General features: G+C 40.5%; 1 protein-coding gene across 1 annotated transcript in view; it reads right to left on the bottom strand.

Moving 5' to 3' along the window:
• The window catches only part of DHRSX (dehydrogenase/reductase (SDR family) X-linked), a gene marked incomplete at both ends in the record, with an annotated part of 85,143 nt that extends 76,294 nt beyond the window's left edge, over window positions 1-8,849 (bottom strand). Inside the window, 1 exon segment of the mRNA XM_010191860.1 lies at window positions 8,781-8,849. Within this exon segment, the coding sequence (XP_010190162.1) occupies window positions 8,781-8,849 (69 nt within the window).
• Between the last annotated feature and the right edge of the window lie 212 nt (window positions 8,850-9,061).

Here is a 9,061-nt window from a genome sequence, read left to right as displayed (position 1 = left end):
CTTTCCCTTCGGCTCCGACCCACTCCTTACACAACTGTCCCCCTCGCACCATCATGCTGCACTGGACTCAAACTCCCCATGGCATGTGCTTCTTACTGTGGGCTGAAGGAAATTAATTAAATATCCCATCCTGGCCTCATTCTGCTGCCTTACAAATCCCTAAACTTGGGGCTGGTGGGTAGCACTCTTCTAGCTGAAGGGAGGGATTAACTCTTCTGCACCCAGCTTCTGAAAATAACCCCAGTGCAAACACTCTGAAGCACAAAAGCGTAGTTTTATTTCAAAACATTTTCTTCAGAAAAGAAGGTAACATTACATATAAGAGACTAAGGATAAAGGTGCTAGAACTTCACACAGCCTAAGAATGGTATTTCTGGACTACTCTCGTGAAGTTAACTTGGTGCCAGCAATTTACATCACCTGATGAGTTCTTCATCTAATGAAAATGACTAGGTAAAATCTCCACTGCAGACAACCACTAAAGGCTGTGTACCCACTTTTCACAAACCTCCAGGTCAGAATCCCCCAACTGCCATGACAAAGTTTCTAACAAGAGAAATTGCTTTTTTCTTTATACTATTTTTTCATTTCCTTTCTTCCAATATATACATACTCTCCCCCTCTGCCCCCACTCTGCTGATATACCAACAAATTCCTAAAGAGAAAGAAATTCAGACACCGCACCATTTAGATGAGATCCATGTTCTAGGAAGCTTAGTAGCTGTAAGTTATTCAAAAAAGGCCCAAGTGTGTGAGCATAAGTGAGATTTGAGTACAAGGAGAGAAAACACAGAACAACAGCAACTCTTGCCCAGAGCCATGGAGATCTATCTCCCACCACAGACTCACACATTTTCTATGCTTGGGAGGTAAAACACTGGTAAGGATTATTTTTCAACTAGGTCAAACTAAATGTTCAAAAGATAATTTGATTTATTTTGTCTCCTCAAGTCACATCAGTTGTGAAGAGGTACTCCTTCCAAGCAGCCTGAAGTCAACAGTAATCTTGGTAAGAAAAGACAGTAGCAGATATAATGTTAAGGCTAAATAAGGACTAAAATACAGCTGACTGTTACCTTGGGGAAATTAATCAAGTGCCGGTAACAGTTCACATCACCTCATCCAGAAACACTGCCTCAATATAAAGGGAAAAATCCAAATCCAGACATGATTATTAGACATCTAATGATTCTCAGATGTTTTGCTTAATTCAAGAGTTTAGCCATCTCCTTAGGAATATTTCTTTTTCTTCTTACAAGCAAGATTTTCTAGCACTGAGTACCAGAAAAGACTATAAAAAATGCTCTGGCATTACATTTCCTGCAAGCCTTTAAATAGGCTGAGAAGGGTTTCGAAGTGCACATGAGCATGCTAATTTCCATTCAGACTGTGAAAATGTGGCAGAGATGTCATGCATCAAGTAATCTTGAACACATTTTATTTGAAACTCAGATTTTAAAATTTAAGTCTTAAATTAAAATATATTAGTCTATGCCTTGCATAGAAAAAACTAACAAGAAGGGCAAGCTGCTTCACAATCATGGACAATATTTCCTGGGCTTTTCACACAGATTATTGCTCTCAGCATCAGTGCTGCTACACTCCTTCCCTCTGTTTCCACAGAATGCGGTTTTTACCTGCACAGATGAGTTTTTTCCACACTGCTCCAAAGGTCTTCTCAAATATCCGCTTCCTAAGACTGCATTAGGCTCAAATTATTGCTGTTCTTACCACTATCTGTTCCCAAGAGTCTTATTATGGGCACTGTATGAACATCGCTACAATTCCTTGAAGACAGGTATCTGTGTGTGTTACAGTATTTGTAGTCAGGGCTGGACAAATGAAGCAGAAAGGGTTTCATGTGGTTTTGGCTGCTAAAATTTCATAGACTTACAGGGTGGCTGAGGCTGGAAGGCATCTCTGGAGATCATCCAGTCCCAGCTCCTGTTCAAGCAGGGCCACTTGCCTAGGACCATATCCAGATGGCTTTTGAATATCTCCCAGGATGGAGACTTTACAAACTCCCTGGGCAACCTGTGCCAATATCCAATAGCCCTTATGCTAAAAAAGAAAAAATAGCTTTCCTATTTTTAAATGGGATTTCTTGCATTTCAATTTGTGCCCATTGCCTCTGGTCCTGTCACTGGGGACCACTGGGAAGAGCTGGGCTTATAACTCATTTAAGAACTGGGCCATCTGTTCAGAGCTTTGATTCCTTGCCATTGGAGAATGAGCCTTGAAACGCAAGTTAAGCATGGACACACCGGTATTGGCCCTTCAGGGGTGAAGAGGCTCCTCTCTGGCTGAGCTCCCTCTGGAAACTTGCCATGATGCAAAGAAGGACAGGCACCTCTGGCATGCTCATGTGGACCACAATCTGTTGGCTGATGTGCAGCTCACACCTGGAAGGTTATGCATGCAGCCCGTAAGTGCTTCAAATATGGGCTCTGCTTTTCCCATGTTTACTTCAGGCCACGAGTTCTCAGTGCTTCTGGCAGCTGGGTCCCCAGCACAGAAGCTGATGGCATTTGCACAGAAAATAGTCTAATTATAAGCAAATTAACTTCTAAAGCCCTACACGTAACCCACAGAAGCTAGGACTATATAAAGTAGATCTTGGAAGGGAGATATGAAAGTGTTCCAGAGAGAAAACAAATTGCCTTTTTCTTGGCTTTGTCTTTCAGTATTTGCTGACAATTTTCTTGAGAACAGACAAGGTCTGGAAATAGCTCACACAGCCTGCCTGCAACTGTTACTCAAGACAGAAAAAATAACGGGAGGTGTCAAACCCAGGAGCACCTCTATCCAGCCACCCCTGGACATCATGGTCCTACAGGTACAGAAAAGAGGATCAAAATCCTGTAAAAGGGCGAGATGGAAGCATTTTCAAGCCTTGCAGAGGCAATTTCATTTTGAAATTCCCGTTCTCCAATTGCCTTCAGTAGGGCAGCACAATCAGCAAAATCCTAACCTCAGAGCTCTGGTCCCATTAGTCACACAAATCTTCGGTGATTTACAGTCAGAAAATCATTTCAAGACATCTGAAAGGGCTTTGTTATTCTGCCTGCAGCTACACCTGTACGTTTCTTTGTCTCTAAGTTTCAATTAGAAACAATTTAAATAAGAGAAAATCATGTTTTCTAGTGGCAGAGCCTGTTAATGAAAGATGTTTCACATTTCCAATGGAAATGGGATTTTAGGAAACTAATAGGCAGAGCTTGTGCCTGCATTATGAATACATTTTGTATTTGAAAGACTTCATCTCCATCTCACTATCCAGATCTGCAGCCCATCTTTAGCTCTGTGAACTGTATTCATATTGCTCTTAATGTCTGAAATGTCACCCTGTTAACATGATAACTCAATTTCTAAGGTATCTTAAGAAATACAAAAAATAGAGAATTCTCTATTGTTTTAAATGTCCATAAGCATGGAGGGGGAAAACCTTATAACATGTTACACTGAAAGCCAAAAGGAGAACAAAAAAGACATGAACAGGCAGGCTCAATGAATTTAACCATGTTTTTGCACCAAAGTATTATGTAAAACAAACAGAAAAGCTGGACAACTGATTTGCAAAGTATTCACCTAAATTATTTTATTAGAAGGCTCTGGAGATACCTGTTTGTGGATTAAAATCTTTCCTGCTTAATACAGAGCAAAAAATCACCAACTTTACTGGGCAAGGATTGTAAGAGTTAGGAGCACAGAGAAACTCTATTAGCCCCTGTATTTGTTTCTTGGGACTCTCGAAAGGGGTCTTCTGTCCCTTGAGCACGTGGAGTATTCAGTCCTTACAGATCTGGGTTAAGTTTAACACATGCAATATTTTTCAAGATTGAAATATTTTCATATGGCTTGAATATACTTGATATAACCTTAGATGAGCCTATGGAAAGGAAAGAAATCTTCATGTTTAGGCAAGGTTCTTCTACCTGTCATCAAGTGACAAAGCAGAAGAGCTCTTTGGTTCCCTATAGGGTCCTGCAAAGTGGCATACTGACAGATCAAGACTTCTTTACGCCTCTCTCATATCACCACACTTTCAAGATGCCTTCATCAGCCTGGCGTTCAGTTGTACAACTCTAAGGGAGGGCAGCCCTTGACCTGCCAAAGCTAAGTACTGGAGATAAGGCACCAGCATGAAAAAAGAAACAGTGTAGATGGAAACTGTACTGTTATTGCTAGGAAACTCTTTAAACCAACCTCACAGGTCTTTCAGCGTCTGCAGTGGTGGAAAAAGGACAAGCCAGTGGCAGGATGTGGTAGAAGGGACAGAGTAGCCACGTTAGGTCTTGCCACAGGCTCCGGATGTTACGCTTTTACATCTCAAAACAACACCATGAAAAGCAAATCTAACACAAACAAGCATAAACTCACACATGCTGATGCACATTTATAAAAAATACATCTCAATCACAAGAATTTTCTACTATTTTTGACTGGCTGGATGATCACTTCCATAATAACATCGTTGACATACTGTGCCAAAGAAAAAGTCCTGGCTGACATTTTTGCCCATTTTAACAAGGTCTTTGCTGAACTGGCTAACACAACTCTGACCCATGTCCTGGGAATACCACCATTGACTCTTGGGCAAAAACAAGTCTAAATGTTTGGGAATTTGGGAATTCTCAGCAGCTGATTTTCTCTAGCCTGCAGGAAAAGCCAACAAGCAGTTTTGTACAGAGCAGAAAAAAATGGACTGTTTTATTAAAATTGGTGCCTGCCATACAGCAAGTGTCAGTGGAGTAACCACCCATGAGTTATTCTGCAACTATGCTTGGTATCCATTGGCTAGATTACACCACCTTCTTTCAGGTAAACTCCTCGATCTCAGATTTCTAATAACAAGAAAAATCTCCTTGCTCATTAGCAGGTTACACTGCAAAAGGGAGCAATAGACATTGTCATCTCTTCATTCCCTGGCTGGGCCATGCATACCACAACCAATCTGAGAAAAAGTTCTGGGAAAAGGCCAGGCTTGTTGAATGCATACGAATTGCAGTGTTTTTAAGGTGATATTGTTCCTCCTACTGCTTGCCCACGCTGTCTTGATGTGGGTCAGACTGTAAACGACACAATTTGGTTGCCACCGTGCTAACTTCTGCATTCCTCTGACTCCGAGGGAGAAAGTCTCGTCTTCCTTTCTCACCTGGCTTCAAATGAGAGTCACATGAACGCTGCAGATTTAGTGTGTAGTTTTATAATTGTGGTTTTATTTGAATTGCCACAAAAATATTGGGTGAGATTAAACACAGGCTTTTCCTTTTGAAGAGGTCTGTGCTTAATATGACTTTTACACCCTGTTTTCTCACTAACTTTTAATTTTTCTCTCCTTTGAGTCTAGTTGCAACTCCAGCTCCTAAGCTGTAGTTGTGAGAGCCTTTCCTTGGTACTGTGCTAAGTGATATTTATTCATAAACTTTTGCTAATTGCTGATTCCATTGGCATTCATGAACCTATGCTGGAATGAATGAAGCTTTCATTCATGTTTATATATTAGTTTCCAACATTTGTATGTTTGTAATCATCAGGCTAAAACCAGCTTTCATTTTCAGAGATGTAAACTCAGGGTAACTGAGTCAGGAGATACACTCTATTATGTAGAAAGATAGAAAGATTTTTTTCCTAGCATTTTTGAGAGTTGAGTTTATCACAGAAACTTCCCAATTCCATAACTCAATGTAGTGTGTTCAGGACTGGTGACTATGGTTCTGGCTACATTAACAAGTGGTTTGGATCAACAAAAGTCAATTTCTACAGCTCATTTTGTGCTGGGGACCTGATGTAGGCACTTCTACAAGTTGCTGGGACTCTTAGTTCAGATGGGCTCTAAGGTTGCTCCCGTGTACTAATGACCTATGGCTGCTGCAAGTCACTGCCCAGGCCAGTTTTGTCCAAGGACAATCCAGGTCAGGACCTGTGGGGCCCTCCCTGATGCGAACCCATGCTCAGCAAGCGGGCAACAGTTGAGTGTTGCCTGGAAAGCGCTCTCCTGATCTCACTAACAAATGCACCAACACAGACACACCCTATGCGCAAATTTGAGACTTACACAATTAGAATATCTCTGCGGCAATCCCTAGCCATCAACAATTTTCCCAGCCATATAATTGCTACTATTAACAACACAAGTTCCCAATTTAACAAATGGAAGCAAGATAAATGCCCACATCATTCTGGCTTCTCCCAGCTTTATGATTCAGAGTACAGCAATCTGTTGCCCTTGGTCTTTTGGAAATAGTGCCCACGTGATAATTTTAATGACAATGCAGCACTTCTGGTCTGTTCTGGATATCTGAGGGCTTTGATTGCTTTATCATGGAGGAGGTTCTGATGGTCAAGTGAACTGGGTCTTTCATGCCCCAAGGACCTGTACTTCATTCTCCTCCACACAGCTGCCTACCTCTTTCCTCACTCTTTACACTTAACAACAGGTTAGGAAGGAAAGAGTTGAAGGAGTTGTCCCTGACAAACTCCCCAATTTATAGTGAATGTGACATATATGGGATGGAATACATCTTTATTGGTCAGCTTGGATCACACTCAGATCATCTGTGCTGGGTCATCTGTCCCAGAGCATCCCAGGCTTTTGCTTCCTCCTCCCATTCTCTTGTGCAGAGAGAAGAAAAAAACAAAAAATGAACCAAACCAAACCAAAACACACACACACACACACACACACACACACACACACCCACCCCCAATCAAACAAAAAAAAAACCCCCAAAACTATAACCAAAGGTACAGGCAAAAGACTGAAAAACAAAACCTTGAAAAAGATAAATACTGATGTCTTATCAATATCAGTCCTAGCACCAACACAAAACTCCCACTAGCAACTATGAAGGAAAGAAACAAAAAACCCTGTCCCAGCAAAACCAGGACACTTTCTCTCCAGTACTCTACAATCTTTAGGCATTGGCTCTGGTTTGGATGCCTCCAGCATGGGAAACCAGGCATCCTGCCTCCTTGTATTCCAAAATTTTATCAGTCCTTTCTTCATATCTTGCCATGCTGCAGCAAAAAAGCATCACCTGTGTGCATAGCCTTTTAATCATTATCCTCTACCCTCCTCTGAAACTTTTAACATGCTATTGCTTATCAGCTTCTTCATGGTAACCATTTATGTACACCCTCTGGATCTCACTTGTCCTTGAAGTTAGCATAAATTACGTCAACTAAAACTATTGACCCTTAGATAACAGACAGAGCCCCACACAGACAGTGGGCCAAGACACAGAAGGATGATATCGTCTTAAAAACTCTGAGATCACATGCATTCAACAAGTCTGGTCTTTTCCCAGAGCTGTTTTTGGGGATGTTTGTGCCTCAATCTGTGGGAAATTCTGAAAAGGCGATACTCTTCCAGTTTGTCTTCAGCCCAAATCTATCAGGACCTAAGATTGCTAAAGCCTCAGCCATTACAGTTACAATAAAGAAGAACTTCAGTGAAGTTTAGATACAATTTCAACCTCTTGAAACTGCCATCTGTGTCTTGACAAAGTTTGTAACTGAAGGTTAAAGCTTACTTCATTCAGAAAAATCAGGAAAGACTGGGGTGCTAGAAAAGCCTGTGATCACACGGATGCATGAAAATAAGACAGACCCTGGTTTATTCAGGTTTATGCAGGTCACGTGATGTAATTAATTCCAAATGATTTTGGTCTCTGTATGGAAACTTCCAGCAAAAGATTTAAACAATGTAATAATTACTTTTTTTCTTTCATGAGCCTTCTGACTATGCGTTAATTTATGATGCTTTTAAGTAGCATACATGTATCCTGAGGCTATGATGGGTGCACATTTATTTAAGTCAAAAGATAAATCTTAATGAAAGGGTTTTTAACACAATAATTAATTTATTTTGATCATCATAACAGTAATTATTAGAGGCACAAAAACAGAATCAGATCTCAGCAGAAGCCATGAAGATCCTAAACAGGGTGGAGTAGCATAGCAGCACTGCCCTATTATTTTGCCAAGAAGTGATACATCAAAGTGGCAGCAGTGAATCATCACACACTACCAGGAACTACACCCAGTGAATCCAAGAGATGGAAATATTAGATGCGCTAACCTCCATCATAAATTGTAAATCACAATCACACAGCAGATAGTGCACAATATGCCTTTTCTCATAGTTAACAAGCTATGCTTTCCTTATGTTTCCCTCAACAAGATCATTTATCAGATTAAAACAAAAAAAAAGGAAGAACTGCAAAAACATAGGAATTTTGACTTGATAGGAAAGATCCATCTATTTTTAAGAATACAATATTATTTTGTAAAAGATTATAAGCTCTTGTCGTGTGTCAAATAACACAACTGGCCAGTGCTGTTCTTTTAGAAACCTCTTACCCCACCAAAAAGAAAATCACTTTTTAATGGGATTATACACATGATGGGAGGCAAGACCAGCAATGAAAAAGAGCACACCCACTCTTACCTGCTGTCATCCTCCCCTTAGCAGAAATGACTAGTATTCTGATTTTCTGCCCAGCTATTAAATCATTGTGCCCATACACACACACAGGCAGACTGCAACTTGTAGGCAGCCCTTTTGCAATGACACACAGTAAAGAAGTCAAACAAAACTTAAAACATTTTTTCAGAAATATCCTATTAATTTTACCCCTGCCAGATTTACTTGAAGAATTAGTTTCCCCAAACTAAAAAAAAATTAACAATACACAAGGGAACCTCATATAAAAGAATATGCCAGAAAAAAAGAGAGGAACAAAGAGTTCCTTAAAGAAAATTATATAATATGGTACCTTTTGCAGCCAAAGTTTCTTCTTCTATTTTCCTCACTGCTTCCTGGCCCTCACTCTCACTGTTTCCAGCTGTTACAAAACAGAAAATGGAAAATTGGTGATGTAGTCAACGTAAGGACAGTAAATATAAGCACGTCACTACGAAGGGCTAACCAGTATGAAGTTTCAAGTGAAGAGGCATGATTCGTTACTGTCAGGCAGCAGAGGTTTTCGAAGGGGGCTGTACAAATGCACTGCTGTTCACGAGAGTTCTGCCTGTTTATCTGATTTATTCATACAAG

Source organism: Mesitornis unicolor, unplaced genomic scaffold (assembly GCF_000695765.1).
Source record: "Mesitornis unicolor isolate BGI_N332 unplaced genomic scaffold, ASM69576v1 scaffold13289, whole genome shotgun sequence".
In the NCBI taxonomy this organism is placed as follows: Eukaryota; Metazoa; Chordata; class Aves; order Mesitornithiformes; family Mesitornithidae; genus Mesitornis; species Mesitornis unicolor.
This window is presented reverse-complemented; position numbering and strand designations above follow the sequence as displayed.